Source organism: Spermophilus citellus (assembly GCF_964194105.1).
Source record: "Spermophilus citellus genome assembly, chromosome: 7".
Lineage (NCBI taxonomy): Eukaryota > Metazoa > Chordata > Mammalia > Rodentia > Sciuridae > Spermophilus > Spermophilus citellus.
In genome coordinates this window covers 106,270,855-106,293,223 of record NC_138188.1, presented here as the reverse complement: position 1 = coordinate 106,293,223, position 22,369 = coordinate 106,270,855, and the positions used below count along the sequence as shown (strand labels likewise).

General features: G+C 42.3%; 1 protein-coding gene across 3 annotated transcripts in view; it reads left to right on the top strand.

The window, feature by feature from the left end:
• The window catches only part of ILDR1 (immunoglobulin like domain containing receptor 1), a gene marked incomplete at its 5' end in the record, with an annotated part of 32,714 nt that overhangs the window by 508 nt on the left and 9,837 nt on the right, over positions 1-22,369 (top strand). For 2 of the 3 annotated variants that reach the window (XM_081302227.1, XM_081302226.1), the window contains 4 exons: positions 13,268-13,438; positions 14,667-14,816; positions 18,853-18,972; positions 19,424-19,570. In XM_081302227.1, the coding sequence (XP_081158353.1) occupies positions 13,268-13,438; positions 14,667-14,816; positions 18,853-18,972; positions 19,424-19,570 (588 nt within the window). The remainder of the gene's footprint in view (positions 1-13,267; positions 13,439-14,666; positions 14,817-18,852; positions 18,973-19,423; positions 19,571-22,369) is intronic. The other variant, XM_081302228.1, reaches the window with a different exon arrangement.

The window sequence follows — 22,369 nt, the reverse complement described above, 5'->3', positions numbered from 1 at the left end:
TTTTTGCTAACAGTGTTCAGTGCCACTTTCCTACTTTGTAACCACTCACTTCCTTAACTTTACCCCTGCTTGTTAACTCTCCTTCAGGTACCCAGCCACCTACTGTCTCAGCTTCAGCCTCCACACTAACTCCCTCTCTACTTTGGAAAGCATGATTTTGAGTGTCTGGGTATGGCTCTGGAAATAGAATTGAAGCATGCACCAGGTAGGAAAGGGTAGCTGGGTGACAGAATGTGCAGGCTTTTCTCGTCTTTTTCAAATTTAGGTGTAGGTGTGACTTTGCAAACAAGAATTATAAGTTCCCTTGGAAGTTCCACCCTGTTTTATATCATTTTACCTTTTTCCCCTACCAGTAGCTACCCACTTATCTTTAAGTTGTCAGTGGAAGTTTAGCTCAGAATTTGCTCACAGACCAATATGAGTATGGTATGTTTTTTGAGGGGAAAGAAAGACGTAATATGGCCATGTAGGCAGAATTTCCTTTTTATAGGATTGATAGGACAGAAGCTGTTCTCAGGAGTAACCAAATCTCACCCAGACAGGATTCTACAATAACTTAAGCTTAATGCTAAGAATAAAAGCAAGGGAGGATTGCGAGAGGGTAAGAAAAACAGATAGTTAGTATTGCCAAGGCCCTCTGGCTTACAAGATTTTCTGGAGAATATAGTTCTTATAAATTGTCTGATACTCCCTAGACAAGATATTGGACACCCACAGTGCATAAGAAAATGGGCTAAACCTCACCTAAATTTAAGTACCCCAAATTCCACTAGAGCAGTCACCAGCTTAGACTGTGAATGCAAATTCAGAAAAATCCACAGTTCACAGTCTTTTCTCAGTGCTCTGCATGTTCATCTCAAACTCCACAAATCTGGGGTCTTCAGAAGTTATCTGGGCTCTCTTTTCAGAGAAATAGAGGTCTGCTCTCACCTTCCACTGGGAATCTCATTCTCACAGTTAGGATTTTAGAAACAGCAGTTACCTGGGTCAATAAAACAAGAAAAGAAGTCTTACAGATGAAAATCCCTGTAGGGTATTAACCCAGTCCTTAAATCATCAGCATAATGTTTTAAAAAGCTATCTAACTCTAATGAACAATATTGAACACTGAACATTTTTCAAATACAGTGAATATAACCAAAGAGTATATTCTTAGAGTAAGCAGCTTGCTAAATGGTCAGGGACTTAAAATCTCTGTGCACCTGCCACAAGGTATTAGTAGCTCAGACACTGAAGTAGTACAATTACACAGACTGCTTATTTGCCTGATGTGCCTTAAAAGGAAGCCTGTCTGCATGATATGTTTTAGAAAAAGAGAGTGCCAAAAGAAAGAAAGTCCTAAAATGAACATCTAAGTCCACTTTCATTTCATACGTGAGAATTTAAGATTTCAACTTTAACTCCAACACTTTGAAGGGAAATAGCTATTTTAGCAGATATTTTCCCTGAAAAAAAAATATATATGAATGTAAATAAAATTGCACTCATCTATTTAATGTGGTTTTCCATCAGTAATGTTTATGTGACTCTCTAGGCAATTTATGAAATTGTTCAAGGTTCCAGTAAATAGTGATGACAATAGTACATGAAAGGTTTTTGAGATGTGTAATTAAAATGAAATTTTAAGGCACTTTGTTCAGTTCCTACACAAAGCAAGAATAATAAATATCAGCCTGGTGATAATAGTAGACTCGATTTAGGACCAAGTAGGATTGTTTAAATATAATGTTAAAGAAATTAACTCCCCCTTCCCCTGTGGCTAAGAAACTGAACAGAGAGATGACTGTTTTTCAGCTTTTCATCACTGTTACAAAATAACTGAGATTATCAACTTAAAAAATAGGAAAGACTAAGCACAGTGGTGCATGCCTGCCTGTAATCCCAGTGGCTTGGGAGGCTGAGGCAGGAGGATTGCAAGTTCAAAGCCAGCCTCAGCCACTTAGTGAGATCCTAAAGCAAGTGAGACCCTGTTTCTAAATAAAATACAAAAAAAAAAAAAAAAGGCTGGGAATATGGCTCAGTAGTTAAACACCACTGGGTTCAATCCCTGGTACCAAAAAAAAAAAAAAAAAAAAAAAAGGAAAGTTTCATTTTGGTTCATAGTTTTGTAGGTTTCAGTCATGGTTGGCCCCATTGCTTTGGAGCCTGTGATGAGGCAACACACCATGGTAGGAATGCTTGGTGAAAGAAGCTGCTCACCACATGCAGTCAGGAGCAAAGAGAGAAAGAGAAAGAGATCTGGGTCCCAATAACCCCTTCAGGGGCATGCCCCAAGTGACCTAAGACCTCCCACTAGGCCCTACCTCTTAAAAGTTCCATCACCTCCCAATGGCACCAAGCTGGGACAAAGCCTTTAATATCTAGGCCTTTGGTGACACTGCAGATCCAAATTGTAGCAATGATTATCAGGTTAGAACTCAGAATCTACCTCATGTTAACTGCGACTTAGGTAAATTAATTAAACTCCCTTTATCTGGAAAACAGATAAATCTCTACTAAGTAGTCCCCTGCAAACCCAATAAGGCCACCTCTTATCAGGTGGATTAAGATCAAGCACAGCATCTATAGCATGGTCATCACTCAAGAAATATTAGGAATGAGTCCATTCCTTCTGTTCTCATCTCTTTCTTTACTTTTAAAGCAAACCTCCCCAAATGTCTCTTGAGATCAAACTGAAAATCAAGCTTCCTTTCTTTCTTTTCATATGTTTTTCACTATTCCCAGCTAAATACAGTTTACAACGGACATATATGCTCATAGGCAAGGTTTATAAAAAAGAAACAAAAGGGTCACAAAAGTCTTGTTACCGTGTCAGATAAAATCATAATATCAAATATTTAAATTCATATAAATTAATCCTGACATTAAAACTATTAAATAGAAAAATCCAGTAAGTTCATTTCCAGTAAATATGTATTTTGGAAAATCCTATACTAGAGTGTGTTCATTGTGGTCCATCACCTGTTCTCTTCTGTTTTCAAAGAAGAGTCATCCCAGCTCTCTGATTAGCATTCAGATTCCCACAACTGCAAAGTATAGGCCACTAGTATAATGGTGTCTGGTTTAGGTACTCATTGGTTAGTGTGGCTTGGGGCCCTGATGGAGGTTCTGAGGTCAGGGAGTCTTGTGAAGTTACCACAGTCCTCATACTCTGAGCTACGGAAAAATTAGCTGACAGAGGTGGGTGGGTTTTGTTTTATTTTTTTTAATTCTTTGAATTTTTTTTCTTTAGAAATACATTTTTATCACTCAAATGATGCCTGGATACCTGCTCGTTAGTGCAAAATATTAAGATAAGGTGAAAGTACCTGTAGCTCTTTTGCATTATTTGCTAATATCTCTGGTTGCCTTCACCCAACCTCAAAGTTTATTCTTGGAATGAAAGTTTATTCCTGTCCCCTACCTCCAAATTCTAAAAGGGTGTGCGTCATTTGTGCTTTTGTGAAAACTTTTTAACATTGTAGAGTGGTGTTACCTTACAGAACCACCAGTTATCAACTTGTAATGTTTTGGGAAATCAGAAAATGTATCCCTAAGGTATCTTTAGATGCCTTGGAAAGAGAATATCCAGACTAGTACTCTCTCCTGAATGGTGGGGAAGAGGAGTGGATTATTCCACAGACTTCATGAAATCTGATGTGATAGATAGCAGAGCTTCTCTGTGATAGACAAAGAGACTGCCCACTCAGCTTCTCCTTGCCCCCTTGGAGGCTCCTGAAGTACCTCCCCAGAATCCCAGTGCTCTGTGGACACAGGCAGAACTCTCATCCTCTGTCTTCCCCTCTCAGCCAGTTGTACAGATAGGGAAATCTTGTGTCTTGGACTGGGACAGGGGAATGTTTGAGAGCTGGGACAAGAGCTCTGGCACTCTCTAATCCTTTGCTCTTTGCCCTATCTCATACGGTGGAGCAGGTTTGTTTTGTTTGGTTGAATCCTGGTATACAGAAATAGAACCAAGTTTGTCTGACTAAATGCCAATTATTAAACCCCTGGCCCCACCCACAGTACAGTGGAGAGAGATGTTGGGTAATTAATGGACTGTCGACCTGGGTTTCTTTTAGCATAATAATTTGTTTCATTATTTGAAGTCCTAGGGAGAAAATAAAATTGCATGTTTTAAGAACTGGGAAGATTCTCACATCTTATCTTTCTGTAGTTCTTATTTCTAGATCTCCTGGTTTGCACATGTTAGAGGATACCAGTGTGATACTTTTCTTCATTTCCCATCTTCAATTAATCCCCCAATTGGGTTGCTCAGTCCCACGATCTGATGCTGCTTTACTGTTGTAGGCGGCAGTACTCTCAGTAGCCTCCGTTGAGCACTTTAACTCTGTCCTCCCCTCTAGGTCTGCTGCCTCTCTATCCACTTCCAACTGTCCTCTACTCAGATGATAGGTTAACCTACCTGGATTAATTTTTCCCATCTTCACTTGAATCGTGAACCTCCCTATAGCTTATAAGCTTTTTGTTTGGAATTCAAGGCTCACTATCTTGGGCAGCCTTGTTCCCACTGATATGGGCATGGTTTAGTGTACCCCATGTCCCTCTAAAACACACAGTTCTTCCTTGCTTTTAGTCTGGCTATTCTAAAAATAGTTAAGTTTAACCATTTGTTCTATGAACTTTTAGAGCACTTAAAATTTGTTTCAAACCTATCTTGCATACATTCATTCTTTCATTCAGCCAGTGCTTAACGCAAGCTATGTGCAAGGCATTGTGCTGGCAAACAAAAGCAGTCATGGCCCTCACTGCCATGATACTCACTGTCAAGAAGGGATACAAAGAAATGTACAAAGGCAACTGTGAAAGAGGCATATGGTACTACAAGAACGCGTAATGGATGGATTTTGTTCAATCAGGAGGCCCTCCCTGAAGACACAATGCTTGAATTGATAGCTGAGGAATGATCATTCTAAGCCAAAGGAATAGCATGTGCAAGATCACTGGATGGGAGCTCAGTGAGTATGAGAGATGGGAAGAATGCCAGTGTGACTATGGGGAGGCAGCTCCTGGGAGTGTGGTAGAGACAAAGCCAGAACCGCGGGTAGGACCAGGTATGCTTGTTTTCATGGGCCATAGTAAGAGGTTTAGTGTTTGTCTTAAGAGCAATGGACAAGCTATTGGAGGTAAGAGTTAGGGGATGAACAGCACTATGGAATCCATATAGAGAGAATTGGAGGGTGTGCATGAATGAGGGCAGATAAGGCAGAGTGCAGACTGGAGGTTATGGCAGGTTGTACTAGGATGGTTGTGAAGGTGGAAAGAGATTCCAGAAATATTTAGAAGATAAATAAACCCAACGTGTTTACAGATTGCATATGAAGAGTGGGGGAGACAGAGAGATCAAGGATGATTTCTAGTTTTTGATCTTGTCCATTCACTAATAAACATGTAAGAGACCCAGGTTTGTATGGAAGGATGGTGATTTATGCTTGATTCAGAATATGAAACAATCAAGAAGAAGCATCAGGAGCATTGGATTCATGTATCTGTGTAGTGCCTTTTTGTACAGAGATAGGATTTAATATTCAAAGCTCTAGTAGTTTCTGAGCCATACTGTAAGACTTATCCATAACAAAGTATTTTGTTTATGTGTTTATACTTGTTTATTGTTGACTCTCTCAGTGAATATAATTCATAAGAGTAGACCAACCTTGTCTCTTTTATTTGCTGTTGTATCCCTATCATCTAGAATAGTGCTTGGCTCAGAATAGGTACTCAAAAATTGATGAATATGTGCATTCTCATGGGGCCCAAATTTGCATGTGCTCTGAGATTAGTATGTGGGGACATGAGTCACTAATCTGGGTGAATGGCTTTGGGAAACCCCGAGTGTCTGCCCTTCAGCCAGATCTTATTCTTTACCCCTAGTAACCAAAGGAATGTCAAATTCAAATCACCTGAGTGGATTTTTTTTAACCTAATAGTTTATCAAAATTTTTTTGAAGATTGAAATTTTCCCCTTTTGGAAAGATTGTGGTGAAGCATGGATCTCTTATTCATTGTTCACAACATTTTTTCCCTAAAATATCTATTAAAATTTAGAAGACTTTGACCCAGCAAGCTCACACTGAGATACATATTCTACTGAAATAAAAGTATGCATGTAAAGATATACTTATATAAAAATATTCATTTCAGCCCAGCATGGTAGCATACCTTGTAATCCCAGTGACTGGGGAGGCTGAGGCAGGAGGATTAGAAATTCAAAGCCAGCCCCAGCAATTTGGTGAGGCTTTAAGCAACTTAGCAAGACCCTGTCTCTGGATAAAAAAATTAAAAAGGGACTGGGGATGTGATTCAGTGGTTAAGTACTCCTGTATTCAATCCCCAAGACCAAAAAAAAAAAAATTTATTTCAGCAATTCTTGTCAACATTGTTCGTAATAGTGAAAAATCAGAAGCAACTTAGATTCCCACTATTAGAAAAATGTGTAAATGAATTACACTTCATCCATGGAGTAAATTTTCATATAGTCACTAATAAAAATGAGATCTGAATGTACTAATATAGAATATGCTATTCATTTGAGGAAAAAGTTGCAAACCAATGTGTATAATATGATTAATAGTTTTTAAAAATAATATAGGAAAAAGTATAGAGGGTTATACACCAAATTATCAACAATAGTACTTCTAGAGAGTAAAATTCATGGCAAGCAAGGAGGAACTTTCTATTTTACCCTTCTCTATTGTTTATTTTATATTAATCAACAGAAAGAAAGATGTGATTCTTTTCTTCCCCCCGCCCCTTCGGTATTAGGGATTGAATCCAGGGGCACTTTACCACTAAGCAATATCCTTAGTTTTTAAAAATTTTTATTTTAAGACAGGGTTTTTCTAAGTTGTTAAGGCTAGCCTTGAACTTGTGATCCTCCTGTCTCAGCATTCCAAGTCACTAGAATTACAGGTATGCACCACTGCATCCAGCTGAAATAGTGTTTCTGTACAAAATGATGGAAGTACATTTGCGAACATCCCTTACATTTATGAAGTCTCCTCAAAGGGTCAAATCTTATTTAGAAAACTTATCTAAAAGACAGGTGGCACATTAGAAACAGCATAGGCTCTGTGGCCTTAAGTAAGTTAATGTATCATGGGTGATTTTCTTCACCCATGATATTGAGGGGGGGAAAAAGCCCACATATCTCCTGTTTTGTTGGAGTTTTTCTTTTGTAAATATTAAATGAGATAAGATAATGTATAACTAAGAACTCAATATCACGTCTACCAAGAAAGTAAGTGCTCAGTGTCCATCACTGTCCTCCTCGGCATAGCCACATGCTTAGCTCCCTGCCCCTCTAGCCTAGCACTGTTCAACTAGACCTTGTCAAACGCACGATACCTGGACAAAATTCCTCCCTCCTATCTCACTGTCCTCACCCCATTTCTCCTGTCTCAATACTCTCTCCCTTCTTGTCCATTATTCATTGCCAATCTCTTTCCTCCTTGATTCTTCTGGTATTTACACTGTTATCTAAGGAAATGTAATAAGTATTGATGGTAAATATACTTGGGGAGATAGCTTGCTCAGACGTAAACTCTGATAGGATTGAACGTGTGTACTTTTTGTTAACCTGCTGAATAGAGCTGAGGAACCTGTGTTTTTGAGAAACACACAGAACCCAGAACCCCCATCTGTGTCTGCATCAGGCTGCAACCATTACCAGGCATGACTATACTCTGTGGCCTTGCCTACTACCCTGTATTAGTTAGCTTTACAAAACTATAACAAAATACCTGAGACATCAACTTGGAAGAAAGGATGATTTTGATTCACAGTTTTAGAGGTTTCTGTCCATGGTTCATGGCCCAGTTGCTGTTGAGCCTAAGATGAGGCAATGCATCATGGCAGAAGCACATGTAGAGTAGAGCAGCTCATTTCATGGAAGCCGGAAAGCAAAGAAAGAGCTGAAGAGACCAGCATTCCACAATTCCCTTTGAGGCCCGATGACTAAAAACTTCCCATTAGGCTCCACCTCTTAAAGGCTCCACCTCCTTCCGAGAGTGTCTAGCTGGGTTGTAAGCCTTTAGCACATGGGCCTTTGGAAGACATTCCAGATATAAACTATAGCACTCCTTCTACCAAGCCAGACCCCTTTGTATAGAACAGAGGAGGAAACACCATGTAGTCCCCTCAAAGCACTCTTTAATTTAAAATATTTTATTTTGCACCTATATTCCTATACTATGTAGATGATATCATCTATAAACTGGAACATCTTCTTCAATTTGATACAACATAAGAGAGACAGACTGAATTAAAAGATGTACACAGATAAACCTGTGTTTGGGAATATAGGTATTTAGCTGCCAAATACTTGGCTTTTATAGGTCTATTTTGCTTTTACTTTACCCTAGGATGGTAGTGTCCCCTTGGCATAGCACCATGGTCTTGGAAAGTACCTTGTGACGGGAAACAGAGAATCCCCTTTCCCATCCGTCCTTCCCATAACTCTAACATCTTATTCTAAAGTTTCCTTTTCTACCCTTCAATGACAGGTCTCCCTCTCTTCCTCTTTCACAGATGAGGCAAACCAAATGGGCTCACTGGTATACAGAGCTACAGAGTTTTTAATATATTAATTCATTTACTGCAAAGAAAAGACTATAATGATAGTTTTCATTTGTATAATTTTAATTCTTTCAAAATTATTTTTTTTTTACATGCTGGCCTCTAATTTAGTCTCCTAAATTAGACAAGATCAGTACAAATGGTACAAATGAGGTCTGACGTGTATTGAATGTCTACCATGTGCCCGGCTCTTTGCTAAGCGGGGAACATTTATTATCCTTTAACCCTAGGAGGCATGTATTGACATCACATATAATTTTGCATATAACGAGAAGGTGTTGTTTGGAAATAACTTACCAGGCCTTTAGGGTGAGGAGTGAAGGCAGGGTCTGAACAGAGGGAGTCAGGCTCCAAACTTAAAATTTTCAAGAGCAAATGATAACAGACAGTTAGGTGGTGATGGATCTGGAAGAAGGAAATGCCCTTAAATCAAGGGAATTTAAGAATTTGGAAACTTTGGGTGCTAAGTTTGAAAGAACAGGATGCCACCAAGATGTTTATTTTGAAATACCCAAGGGGCTATTTCTCTTTTTGAAGCTGCACATATTTTCAACACAGATTCTGCTTGTTTTTGGTCTCTTCTTCGAAACCCTACCTACTTACTGCTTAGTGTGGATGCCCAGTGTGGTTCTTTGTACAGAAAAGCAAGAGACTAAGGGTAAAGAGAGATGGGAGATTTTGGCCTTTGACATAGGCTTTTGCTACTTACTTTTTTTCCTTCCCAATCTGGAAAATTGATATTTTTAACAGTCCAGTGTCTGACTTCCACCTTGGAAGATTACACTTGCCTACTTCGGAAAAAATTGAGTTTTATGTGTCATTAGGACTTAAATTAAAATCTTGGTGCTGATATGTATTAGGTTAGGTGTGTGTTGGTGTGTACATGGGGGCTTGGCTAATATCCTCTGACTTTTGTCCACATAGGTGAGCAGAGCTGATCCTGCTCTAAGGGGGTTTTGAGAGGATTAGAGACAAAGAACATATATTATCTGGTGGACAATAGATGCTGAGGGCCAGCAGTAGCCACTGAGAAGGAAGAAGTTTGCTGGGTTGTTAAGACCTCTTCTCTGGGGACTCTTCCATGTGTGTGGGCGTGGGTGTGGCAGGGCAGAGGGTGAAGGTGTGAGATCTGTGCAAGATGATGTGAGGCTGGCATTCCCCTGGAGGGAGGGTGAGTGAGCTCAATATGCTCAGAACATGTGGGGACCTCACATATGTTAAGCCTCAAAATTCATGTGTGTGGGGGGGTGAAGTTGTAGAGAGAATAAAGAGCACCAGGCAGTAGGGCCAGCACTGACTCTGGCAAAGGTGAGCTGCGTTCCCCAGACGTGCCTTGCCCATAATAAGGGCATTCACATAAGGAGATCTAGTGTGTATTTGGTGATCAAGGTGATCGCCCTTGTCCTCATTTCCCTCCCTCAAAGGGATCAGATTCACCAATCTTCAAAGCTTCTGGAGCTAGCCAAATTTTTTTTTTTTCTGACCCTCAGCAAGCCTGCCCTCTCCTCTCCCAAATGCTCCATCTCTGTACAAGTAATGTTGACTAGAGTCTTTGAATAGACTATATCAAATTACCCTTCCACCAAATAAAGAACGGGTAGGTTATTAATCGCCATGCTAGAGTGGCAATTAATAACCTGGCCCCAACTGCCAATTTGCAAACTTTGAATACTAATTATTCTTCTTTTTGTAAGAAATAGCCAGGCAGAGGGGCAAGAACACTGCTCTGGGACAGAATGTTGCCTCTGACTCCCTTAGAAAAACATAGATGGAGACAATTCACTTAACTTTTCCAAGCCTCAGATGTGTTGCATATGAAGTGAGCACAGCTTGTCTCCTTCCAGGATCATGTTAATGTGTAAATATATATATATATATATATATATATATATTTTTTTTTTTTTTGGAAGGTGCTATGTGAATCTAAGGTTTTGTTTTTCTTCAGTCAGTATGTTTTACTGAATAAAACATGCCCTTGTTGACAGTGGCAGTCTCCACTCATTACCAGAATCTTATCTGTAGTGCTTCTATTGTTCAGTGAAATCTGTGATGGCTGAAAGCTGCAAGGTCTATTTCAGGACAATTCTGGAAGAACGAACAAACAGCAAAGGGGTTGGTGAGGGAGGAGCAAGAATAAAAGAATCAGACTGTGAAATAATCCATGACAGACTTAAGGTACGCACAGGGGCCTTCCATTCTGATTGGCCTGAGTTCTAAGAATCCTATGGTTGGTAGAAGTAGCAGCTATTTTCCCCCAAACTCCTGAAGGTTTATTCTGAAAACAATGCTCTTTTCCATTCGTAGCTGAATAAGGAAGTCATCTTTCTTCTACTTTGATGCTTTAGAAAAACATACAGAAATCACCTGTGAATTGGAAATAGGCAGTGGATTGTGATTTAGACTCCCCACCATACCCCAGCCTCCCCCCCCCCTCCCAAGGCTGCCATCAGTCCCCCTTGTTTATTCCCCCACCTCCCTGGCAGCCAGAGGCACCAGCTTGAGTGGATTCCTCTAGGCTCCCTAAGTAACTGCCCCTTCCTGATGAAAGTCTTTGCTTACTCTTTTTCTTCTTTCCTCAGTGAGTTTCCCTGCCCTTTCCCTATTTGCCTGCATAATCCTAATCCCACCTGAGCCTTAGGGTCCAGTTTAAATCCCTTTATTCTGTGCAGTCTTCCTGCCCACGTCTCCCCTGCCGCGCAGCAGAGCCCTCTTCCTCACATCTGTCATGGGAGCAGGGTGGTGGGGAGGAGCATCTTCAGCACAGCCTAGTCTAGGGGACCTGACAGGTCATTTCTGAGGGCCAGAGCCTGCCCTGAGCCGCATTCCACTGTCCCTTCTAGACATGAGAAAATCAGGTGACAGTCCTTCAGAGGATGGTCTCATGAGGGCTGTGGCCAGAGATGAAGCAGGACCCAGAATCACAAGGCTTTCGCTATCAAGACAGGCCCACGACAGGCCCACTGAGCTGCTTTGCAAATGGGGACACTCCACCAAAATGAAGGTGGCTCCCCCTGAAAACTCTCTGGAAGAAAATGCTAGAATCCCCTTCTCCTTGGCTCTCATAAGGGAAAAGAGGGAAGACACTCAGACACAAACACAGCAGTGTACATGTAGGTTCTGATCCAGGCATAAAAGTGAATTAGTTCATTCATTCTTGCCAGGACCTGATGAGGTTAATGCAGGTTAATGATAATCTCTTTCTGGAGATGCTTGGACCCAGAAGTGTTTTAGATTTTTGAGTTTTTCAAATTTTGGAATATTTGCATAGATTTTACCTGTTGAGCATCCCTAATCTGAAAATATGAAGTCTGATATGGTCTAATCAGAAACTTTTGGGGTATCATATTAGCATTCAAAAAAGTTTTGGATTTTGGAACATTTCAGATTTTTGGATTTTCAGATTAGGGGTGCTCAACCTATAGTATTATCACTATTTCCACTTGGAGCTGAGTAAATAGATGCTTAGACAATAAATAGCTTGTCCCATGTCAATGAAAAAAAATTGATTTGAACCAAGTTATAACTGAATCCAAAGCCTGTGGGTTGATTTTTTTTTTTTTATCTACTCTAGACCAGTGGTTCTCAAGTATGGTCCCTAGAGTAGTAGTATCAACATCTCCTGAAAGTTTATTAGAAATATAAGTCCTTGGGCCTCACCCAAGTTCTATTGAATCAGAAATTCCTGGCACAGGGTCCAGCAATCTGGGATGTCTCCAGTCCTGCTGGTGATGCACACTCAAGTTTGAGTGCTGCTAATCTATACTAACTCTCCCCCAACTAGAGGTCCCCTGGTAACTCGGCCTAGAAACCATGCTAACATAGGAACATGCCAAGACATGGTTACTGATTGACCCCTGACTGTGCCAAGCCCCACCTGGTACTTCTGTGCCACCTGGCTCCTCCTCAAGTTACGCTTGGAACTTTAAGGATGCCTACAGGTTTGGAGGGTTGTGTGAAGGAATTTTTTTAAAGAAACAATTTCTCCCAAGTCTTTCTTAATATGGTTTGTCACCATCTGACCATTTATGTTTGATTTGCTCTGTGATTATGTTGACTGGCTGTCAGATTTTCACTGGTTACTGTGTCCTTGGTCATTTATTCCATCATATATTCAACAAATATTTATGGAGTGCCCTGTAAATGACAGGCATGGTATGAAGTGTTTGTGTTTGAGGAACGAGCTAGAGACAAACCTGCCAGCTGTCCCAGAACCTCCAGGGAGCAGACCACCACCAAGAAGTGGGAAAGGTGCTGCCTGATGTAGGCAAGGTTCTCTAGAGTTCTTAGGAGTTAGACTTCTTTTTTCCTGTCCCTGCCCAGGGTGCTGAGGGCATTCTCCAGCCTCTGTTCTGCCCAGTAAGAAGCCAGGCTCTGCCTATGAGCTCCCAGCCAGCCAGGCAAGAGAACAGGCAGTGAATTTTGCTCATTTGCATTGCTTTTATTACTTCAAGAATAAAAGTATACCGATTGCTGTATCACATCAGTTACACTTCCGTTGATTTACATATTGCAAATATGATATATTAAGAACTTTGTAATGTTTTGAACGACCAACAATAAATTAAAAAAAAAGAACATACATAGAATGTATCAGAACTTGAATAATTTAATAAAGTCAAAATTAGACTACTCTGGAAAAAAAAAAGAATAAAAGTAGATCACCTCCCACATTGTCCCCTGCTCTTGCCTTCAGGGTGCCTGTCCTTGCTGGTGACGGTCCAACACACAGAGCGTTATGTCACTCTGTTTGCCTCTGTCGTCCTCAAATGTGACTATACGACCTCTGCCCAGCTCCAGGATGTGGTGGTGACATGGCGCTTCAAGTCCTTCTGCAAGGACCCCATCTTTGACTACTTCTCTGCTTGTAAGTGTCCTCCCCCTTCTTATTCTCTCCACGTCCCCAGCACCTCTGTGATGTTCTGTGTCTGGGATCTAGAAATTATTTAGGATCACAAATCCTCATAGTAAGAAGAAGCCACAAAGATGCAGTCCCTTCATTTCATAGATAAACTGTGCATAGGCTGACAAAATAACTTGTTCTAGGTCACATATAAGTTTATTTAAAATTTTTGTTTCACCTTGTTCTGAAAAGATTTAGGACGGCTCAGACATTAAGCAAAAGCAGAGCTAGTCCTGCTTCCTGGTCCACTCTTGGGTCAAGCCAGCCTACTAAGCTGATGATGCCGACCTGTCTCCCATCACCCCAGGGCCTTAGAATGCAGATGAGAAAATTCCAACACCACTCAGGATGCAGGGCCTTAATGGTCATTTGTGAAGCCTCCTGCCCTTCCTCAGCCAGCCCTCCTGGCGAATGGCCATTCCTCAATGGTCTACACACTTGCAGTGGTGAACAGCTTGCTTCCCCTGGCTGCCCCTTTGCAGTTGCCCCTCTTGGTACGACACAGCCCCTCCTTATGTTCAGCCAAATCCTACCTCTCAGTAACAGTGGCCTCACTCATCAGCTCTGCTGCCTGGAATCAGAATCCAGAGCCCCATAATCAACCTGAGACAATGAATCTTTTGGAAATGTTGAGAATAGAAGTAGATGCCCTGTTTGGAGGAAGGAAATGCACTTTCTGAGATGAGGCAGAAGGAGCAGGAGGCATCAGCTTGCCATTTTTAGCCCTGGGGTATTTGAGTAGAACCACAAAATCTGACTGTTTGAGCCACTTACCAAACCAAAGCCACTTATCACCCCCAAAGACTCCTCTCTAAATTGAGGCTATTTCCTGGGGTTACTTTTAAAATGCTTGGGTTAAGTGGGGAGGAAGGGGACTAGCATAGCTAGCAGATTTAATAGCTCTCAAAGCTCCTAATGGAAGGGCAGGTGGAGGAACACCAGGATCAGAGACTGGGGAAACTCTGTAAATGAGACAAGGGAAGTTGGGCTGGGAGATGAAGGATACAGCCAGGACTTGGAAATAATGACCTGTAAGGGGGCTGGAGGCTCCTTGCTGAAAGTGGGGTTCTGCTATCACCTGTGGTTGAGTAATATCACCTGAGAATTTACTGGGTATCAAAAGCTCAGATCCTATTCCAGACCTGCAGAATCAGAACTTTCTGTGTGACTTGAGTGTGTCTTCTCTCCTCAGCATACCAAGCAGCTTTATCCCTGGGCCAGGACCCCTCCAATGACTGCAACGATAATCAGAGGGAAGTTCGCATCGTGGCCCAGAGACGGGGACAGAATGAGCCAGTGCTGGGGGTGGATTATCGGCAGCGCAAGATTACCATCCAAAACCGTGAGTGTGGGGGAGGTGCAAAGAAACTGGGGGTGGCGGGAGGAGCAGACTTGGGTCTGGCAGGCTGAGTCAGCGTGGGATTTCCCAGTTACTTCTGCTCCTGGGCTCCTTGTTCACTCTCATTGAGGAAAATGTCAGATTCTTAGAATGTGCTGCATGGACGAAGGTTTCTTTCCTGGAACGTGTGGACTAGATGTTCAACAGTCTTGGCTAAAGGTTTGGATGGAATGAGTTTCCTTGCTTTCCTGAGATTCAGGGCTAAAGTGTGGATCCAGTTCTTTTGATCCTTTCCACAAATTATTCTCAGGGTCTACACAAACCCCAGATCCTTGAGTTCCTCTCGGGTCATTCTTGTTGCCCATCCAAAGAAAACAGGGACTTGCAAGTAGGTGGCCACTTCGAGACCACTGTCCTCCAGTGAGAGAGGAAAGAGCACGGGACTCAGATACAAACCCCTGGTGAGAATCTCACTGCTTCTGCTCATTAGCTCAGTGACCAGCGACAGGTCAGTTATTTTCCCTGGCTTCTTCCTTCATCAGAGAGTTGGGCATAATGTAATGGCTTTGTCTCCCCACATGTGATGTATAGGAGCTGGGTCTACAGCAGTTTTATTCTCAAAGCCCGGTGCGGGGAGCACAGCCAGATACAGCCATGGCTGCCAATTCCGCACTTGGAAGGCACGTGAACTTGGGCAAGCCCCTCTAAAATTTTAACCTCAATTTCTATATAATGGGACTTGCCATAGTACCTATCTCAGAGATTTCTGAGGACTACGTGAGATTTTGTGTAAGCATCACTTAATATACACTGATTGTACAGTGAACATCAGTTATTCATCAGTACATTTTGTATGAATGGGTGCGTTAGCTCCCCATGCTCCTAACCTATGATCCAGAATTGCTGCAATGAGTTATCAGCACGGTATTCAGAGCCAATTTCAATGAGTGTTATGTGCTGTAGTAATTTTTTTCCTGGTTAACAAAAGGGAAAATATACCCCGCAGGCCGCTCGAGATGCCCATAGTTATATCCTGAGGAATCAGTGAATATTCAATGACCACTCAAAGGTAGATCATTTAAAGGTCAGTTTGACCATTGCTTCCAATTTTCTCTATAATTCTGAAATCTTATCCTTTTACATTCAACCTCTGATTTGCTCAAACCAGCCCTTGAGTTCTTAGCTTTAGGGAACCTTTGTCCTTCTTCCAGTCTCCAAGTGCATCCTCAAAGATTCAAGGTGGCTTTACTTTCTCCAGAGTCCCAGCAGAATTAGTTCTGATCCAACCCCAAGTTTAAATCCTCTTTCATTAGCAACCCCCCTTTATAGTTTCCAAAGGACACAAGTCCCCTTGGATGATCATCCTTACTCTTTTGTCATGTTCTAAGTCAGAGCAGTACCTTCTGCACCTCCACTTCCTCACACTGCCTCTTCCTCATTCCTACAGGAAAGCAGTCTTTCCCCTGGGTTTTATTTCTGCATCTGGGCTCATTGAGACTTCCTGGAGCCTTTGCTTTCTGATACTTTCATGGCTGTGTTTGTATCATTTGAGATGCCCTTGTCAAATCAGTTCTTGGGTCATCTAAAATATTAACCTATCTGAATGCCCTTATTATACTGACATCCCTTAAAAAAATCTCTTTCTCACTCCAATAAAAAGATGGAGCAGATTTACAATACTTATCAAGCTTAAGGGGGGCTTTCTCTTAAAGCACTTTCACTGTTCTTCCAAGTCTAGGGTGAGCTTGTTTATGGGAAAGGCAGTGGGTTTGGAAAATTGTGGGTAGGAAAAATATCACACGCACTGACGTAAAAGAGAAGGAAACAGAAGTCAAAGTTTGCTCCAGTGTTGCATGACCTTGTGTTTTTGTTTCATTTCCTCAATAAATATCTCTTGACAAACAGACAATAAAGAATTGCAGATGTGACCACCAACTAGGCAAGAGCAAATCTACAATGCTAAGTTCTTTGAGACTAGCCAATGTCCTTTTGACGGAGGGGGTAACAGCAGGTACTGCCATCATTCAGGGATGTGGAGGCTGCCCTGCTACCTCTGACTGGCTTTTAAACCCTTCCAGGACAGAGAAGTCCTTGTTCCTCTTCAGATCTCCCACAGTGCCTGACGTGGTGTTGGGCCCAGGAAAGGTCTTTAGTGAATATTTGTCCAATTTGCTGAACTTCAACGTGTATGTTAATATTTATTGTCACGGGGGGGGGGGGGCAGAGTATTCAGTGCTCATGAGAACTTCAATTCTTTTCTTGGGTAACAAACTCTTAAAATATTGGCATTTCATTCATACTACTTCAAGTTCATCTCATAATCAGTCCCTTCAAGATCCAGAGATACTTGCTCATCTCTAATGAGGAGTCCAGGCCGGAGAGTTTTTTATCTGATTTGGAGAGGCCAGTAGAACTGTGTTTGGGAGCACTAGATTTGAGGGCGGAGAGACATGGGTTTGAACCCATCTCTGCTAAGCACCTTCTGCACATTATTTGGCCAACTCCCTGACCTATTTATGTTTCATTTTCTCATCTTAAAATGCAGTGAAATTCCTACACATCAGGTAGGATTAGATTGAAAGTAAGCAAAAGCCCAAAATATTAGTGACTTAAGGAATGAAGAAGTTTGTTTCTCTCTGATGTACAAAATCAGAAGTATATAGCCCAGGCCTAATGTGGCCTTGTTCCATTAAGTCCTCAGGGACACAAGTTCCTTCCAGCTCAGCAAGAAGGTCATCTTCTTCCTCCTAGCCCAAGATGGAGCTGTAAACACTTGTTCTTCAGATGTATTAGTCTATTTATCTATTGCTATAACAAAATGCTAAAGCTGGGTAATTTGTAAAGAAAATAGTTTTATTTATTTAACTCCTCATTTTGGAGGCTGAAAGTTCAGGATCAAGATCGATGGTTCTGTCAGTTTGGCCTTGGCAAGGGCCGCCTTGGCTGGATGGAGGATGACCTCATGGTAGGAGTGTGTGTGTTAGAGGCAGAGATCACGTGGTGAAATAGGAAACCAGAAAGCCAAGGGAGCCAGGCTTGCTCTTTTATAACAGTCCACTGTCTTGGGAACTAACTGAGGTCCTACAAAAATGACTTTAATCTCCTCCCAGATTAACATTGCAATAAGCTCACCTCTTATAGGTTCCACTATCTTCCAACATCGCTATACAGAGGACCATGCTTCCAACACAAGAAACTTGGGGGACACCCTCAAACCCTATCCAAACCATAGCACCAGATAACAGAGTAGAGAGGAAAAGATAAATGGGAAAAGGGGGAAAAAAGTGTTCTCAAGCTGTTTGAAGCCATTATGTGACACTTCTGATTGCATTTTATTGGCCATAACTGAATCACTTCTGCACGTCCATCTGTAAGAAAGAATGGAAAACACTTACCTTATTTTGGATACCCCCTGTTTTGTGCTGCTATATCAGAACACCTGAAACTGATTAATCTATAATAAGTAGAAATGTATTGGTTTACAGTTCTGAAGGCTGAGAAATCTGGTGATGGTCTTTTTGCTGTATCATCACATAGCAGAAGGTGAGAGTGTGAGAGGGTCCCAGACTTACCCCTTTGTAATCCCACCCATGAGGGTGGAGCCCTCGTGGCTCAGTCACTTTTTAAAGGCCCTACCTCTTACTACTGTTTTACAAGGCAATTGAGTTGTGGCATGAGTTCTGAAGGGCCAGACACTCAAATCACATGGCAAAAATTCAATTCTATGAAGGGAAGCATATATGCTGGGAGTCAAGGGGTAATTTCTGCCTCACCCACTTACAGGGTCTCAGTGGGAATTGAGTGAGGCCATGTATGCAGAATCCTTGTGACGTGCCTCGTGGTAGGCTCAGTGGTAATAAACTCCATTATTATTATACTGTTTGGAGAAGGAGGAAGGAGGAAGGTCTCAGAGGAAGGAACTGATACCTATTTACCAGGGCTCCTGAGGATGTGGAAGGATACTGCTGGGGTCTTGAAGCTACCGTGGGTCTGAAACCAGTGCCTGTCTACTGGCACTTTCTCCTTCTTTCCCATGTAGGAGCTGATCTTGTGATTAACGAAGTGATGTGGTGGGATCATGGAGTGTATTATTGCACCATTGAGGCCCCAGGGGACACATCAGGAGATCCTGATAAGGAGGTGAAGCTCATCGTCCTTCGTAAGTACTGCTAGAATTTTCTGCTTGACTAACCCACCAACTGTGACACTTTTACACAGGGGAAAACAAAAACAACAACAAAAACAGAAACGAACCTGTTATTGTCATTGGATTATGAACCTCTGAAGTTCCCTTATCAAAGCTAAACCTAGGGGCTGGGGCTGTAGCTCAGTGGCAAAGCACTTGCCTAGCATATGTGAGGCACTGGTTCAATCCTCAGCACCATATAAAGAATAAATTAATAAGCAAAGATATTGTGTGTCCATCTACAACTAAAAAATAGTTTTAAAAATTAATTAAAAAAAAAACCCAGCTAAACCTATGTTTCCAGCATAGTGCTCTACTTTACCATGTGGGTCAAGAGCTGTGTTTGCTTAGACCTCTAGAGTGTTAGAACAGGTGGCATTCTGCTGAATATCCAGTACACTGCTGCTCGTCTTCTCCCCTGCAGACTGGCTGACAGTGATCTTCATCATTCTGGGAGCACTGGTCCTCTTCATGCTGATTGGAGTGTGCTGGTGCCAGTGCTGTCCTCAGTATTGCTGCTGCTACATCCGTTGTCCCTGCTGTCCTACCCATTGCTGCTGTCCTGAGGAAGGTGAGAGGGGAAAGACCAGCAGTGAGATGGGGGTGGGATGCTCAGCACTCCAAGTAGATGGGCTTCCCATGCCAAGGTCAAGGCCCTGGGATCTTCCTGTTCCCCTCTCTGCATTCTCCCTCACAGGCCCAGAGGACATGAGCCTCAGCCTTGTAAATGATGCTTAGGGAAGCTGTAGAGCCCTTGCAGAAGGTGGCTGATAAGAGGATTTCTGCCTGTCCACCTCTTACTCTGCCTAAAGCCCCTTTCATATATCTCTGCGTACCGGTGGCATTTCCTTAGTGTCCCTGACTATCCTGTGCTACAGGCTTTGCTCTCAGCACTGACCTTGCTTGGGCACGAGGCATCTAGAGCCAGCGGTGTGAGAGAAGGCTACCTGTAAAGGAAAAAACAAAAACCACTTAGCACACTTCTGATGCCAGATGTGGAACGTGGTTCCTTCCCCCCATACCACGCAGTTCTCCAGCAGACACCAATTTAACTCCCTTCTGACTCTGTCTCCCTGGAGGTAGCAAATATCCCCAGGTTAAGAGTTCAGTCCTACAACTGCTCCCCAGGTCTGATGGCAGTTGCAAGTAATAGGATGTCACCTATTCTTCTGACCAGCTGACTATAAATTGGGATTTCCCCCACCCACCTCCTTGGGTTCTATTCATTTGCTAGAGTGGCTTGCATAACCCAGGGAAACACTTCATTTACATTTACCCATTTATTACAAAGCATATTTAATGAACAGCCAAAGAAAATGAACAACGAAAGAAAGAGACACATAGCGCAAGGATTGTGGAAGGGGACATAGAGCTTCCACACTGTTTCCAGGTGCACCAAGTATATTCTAAACAATTCAGTTTACCCAGCAGCTTCCTGGACCCAGTCCTTGGGGGTTTTTAATGGAGGCTTTATTATAGATGCTTGATTGGTTAAATCACTGGCCACTGGTGATCAACTCAACATTCAGCTCTTCTCCCCTCCCAGGAGGTTGGAGTTGGGTAGAGCTGAAAGTTCAACCCTCTGATCATGCATTGGTCTAAAGCTATCAAGAGGCCCCTGGCCACCAGTCATCTCACTGACATACAGAACCTCACTACTCTGGAAGTTCCAAGGATTTTAGGAGCTTATGTCAGAAACCAGAGGCAGAGTTCAAATATATATTTCTTATTCTATTATAGTCTCATGGTGCTCCTTCAAGATGATTGAAAAAACAGGAGAAAGGTCTTAAGAGCAGTGATTCTCAAACAAGCTCACATTAGAATGGAGTGGAGGTTTCTTCACAGTGAACTGCTGGCCCCACCCCCAGAGTTTCTGACCCAGTGGATCTGGAGTAAGGCTCAAGAATTTGTATTTCTCAAAAGTTCCTGGGTGATATAAGGCTGCTGATCTGGGAATCATATCTTTCCCTCCATGTGTTAGGGGCAGGGAAGAGGGAGCAAAATATCTTGTTCTTACTTTGGTCTTTCTTAGGACTAAAATTTGATTCTTTAAAACAACTACAACATGCCCTCAAAAATTTGGCTGCAGAATACTTGGTAAAGGTGAAAGAATAAAAAGTTATAATGTGAAGATCTTTTCTTAGTGAATGAAAGGAGTAGAATCAACTGCTTTAAATGAAAAGAATTATTTGAAAATGATATTTCCTGTTCCTGATCATGTAAATAAAGTACCACATTGTGGAGTATTTGGGAAATTCAGGAAAATATAGACTAATCTGAGCACCCAGAGATAGCCACTTTTATCATTTTAGTTCATTTGAAAGTAAAGGTTTTAAAGGCAAATACAGAATTGCCCAGTAAGATAGAAACAAAACCTAACCTGCAAGGTCAAAAAGGTCGTTGGTCATTGTTTCAGGCCTGTGCTCCAAAGTTACTGTCTTACAGGAAAAGAGAACTAACTTTTGTTGGGCGACTATAATGCATATGTCCTTTGTATATATTTCCTCCCAACAACCCTAGAATTCAGATGTCATCACTGTTTAACAGATGAGGGGACTGAAAGTCAGAGAATTCTCACAGCTAGCAAGTGGCAGTGGCAGTGCAGTGTTCAATCCATGTGCATCTGACCGTGAGTGTCTGTGTGTCCCACAACAGGGGCTGCCTCTGCCTCTGTGGGTATGTCACCCTGGGACGGGCTGAGACAACATGAACTCCTTAAAGGGGAGCTTCAGGGAGAGAGCCCATGGAGAAGTCACAGTTGCTGCATAGCATTATGTGAGATGGGAGGAGAAAAGCTCTCTCAGGTTGCCTTCCTAGAATCCCTAAGCCTGTGGGGCATTAAAAACAGGCAGAACTGGGGACAAAGCGAGCACAGATGATAAATGCATCCAACCAGTGAACTGATTAAACAGAGGTTCCGGCAGAGAATAGTTTCTCTAAGTGGTTGGAGTTCATTGAAAAGGACTGGTAAAAGGAAGAAATGCAGGCCACAAATAAAGATCCCTGGGCTTGAGCAGATGAGGTCACTTCCAGAGTACGTCACTAGGGCACACTGTCCTGAGAACTTTGATGACAAGAGTAGAATTGCGTGGAGGGGAAGGAATTGTTCACGAAGGCTCTCTGATGGGGGAAGTGGGTATAGACTAAGGTCACTCTAAGCATGTTTGTAAGTAAAGAACCAAGACCAACAGCAAGGAAGGGAGAGATCACTGAGGGTGATGGCGCTAGGGTAGCAGGGGTGGGGGCGGGGAGTGGTGGCAGGCCTATAGGGAAAGAACTCGCCTTAGAAAGGGAAGGAGGGAGGCATCCTGACCTCTGAAGAGCAGAGGAAGTCATTAAATGTCGAGGCTGACTCGGTATGAGGGAGGAA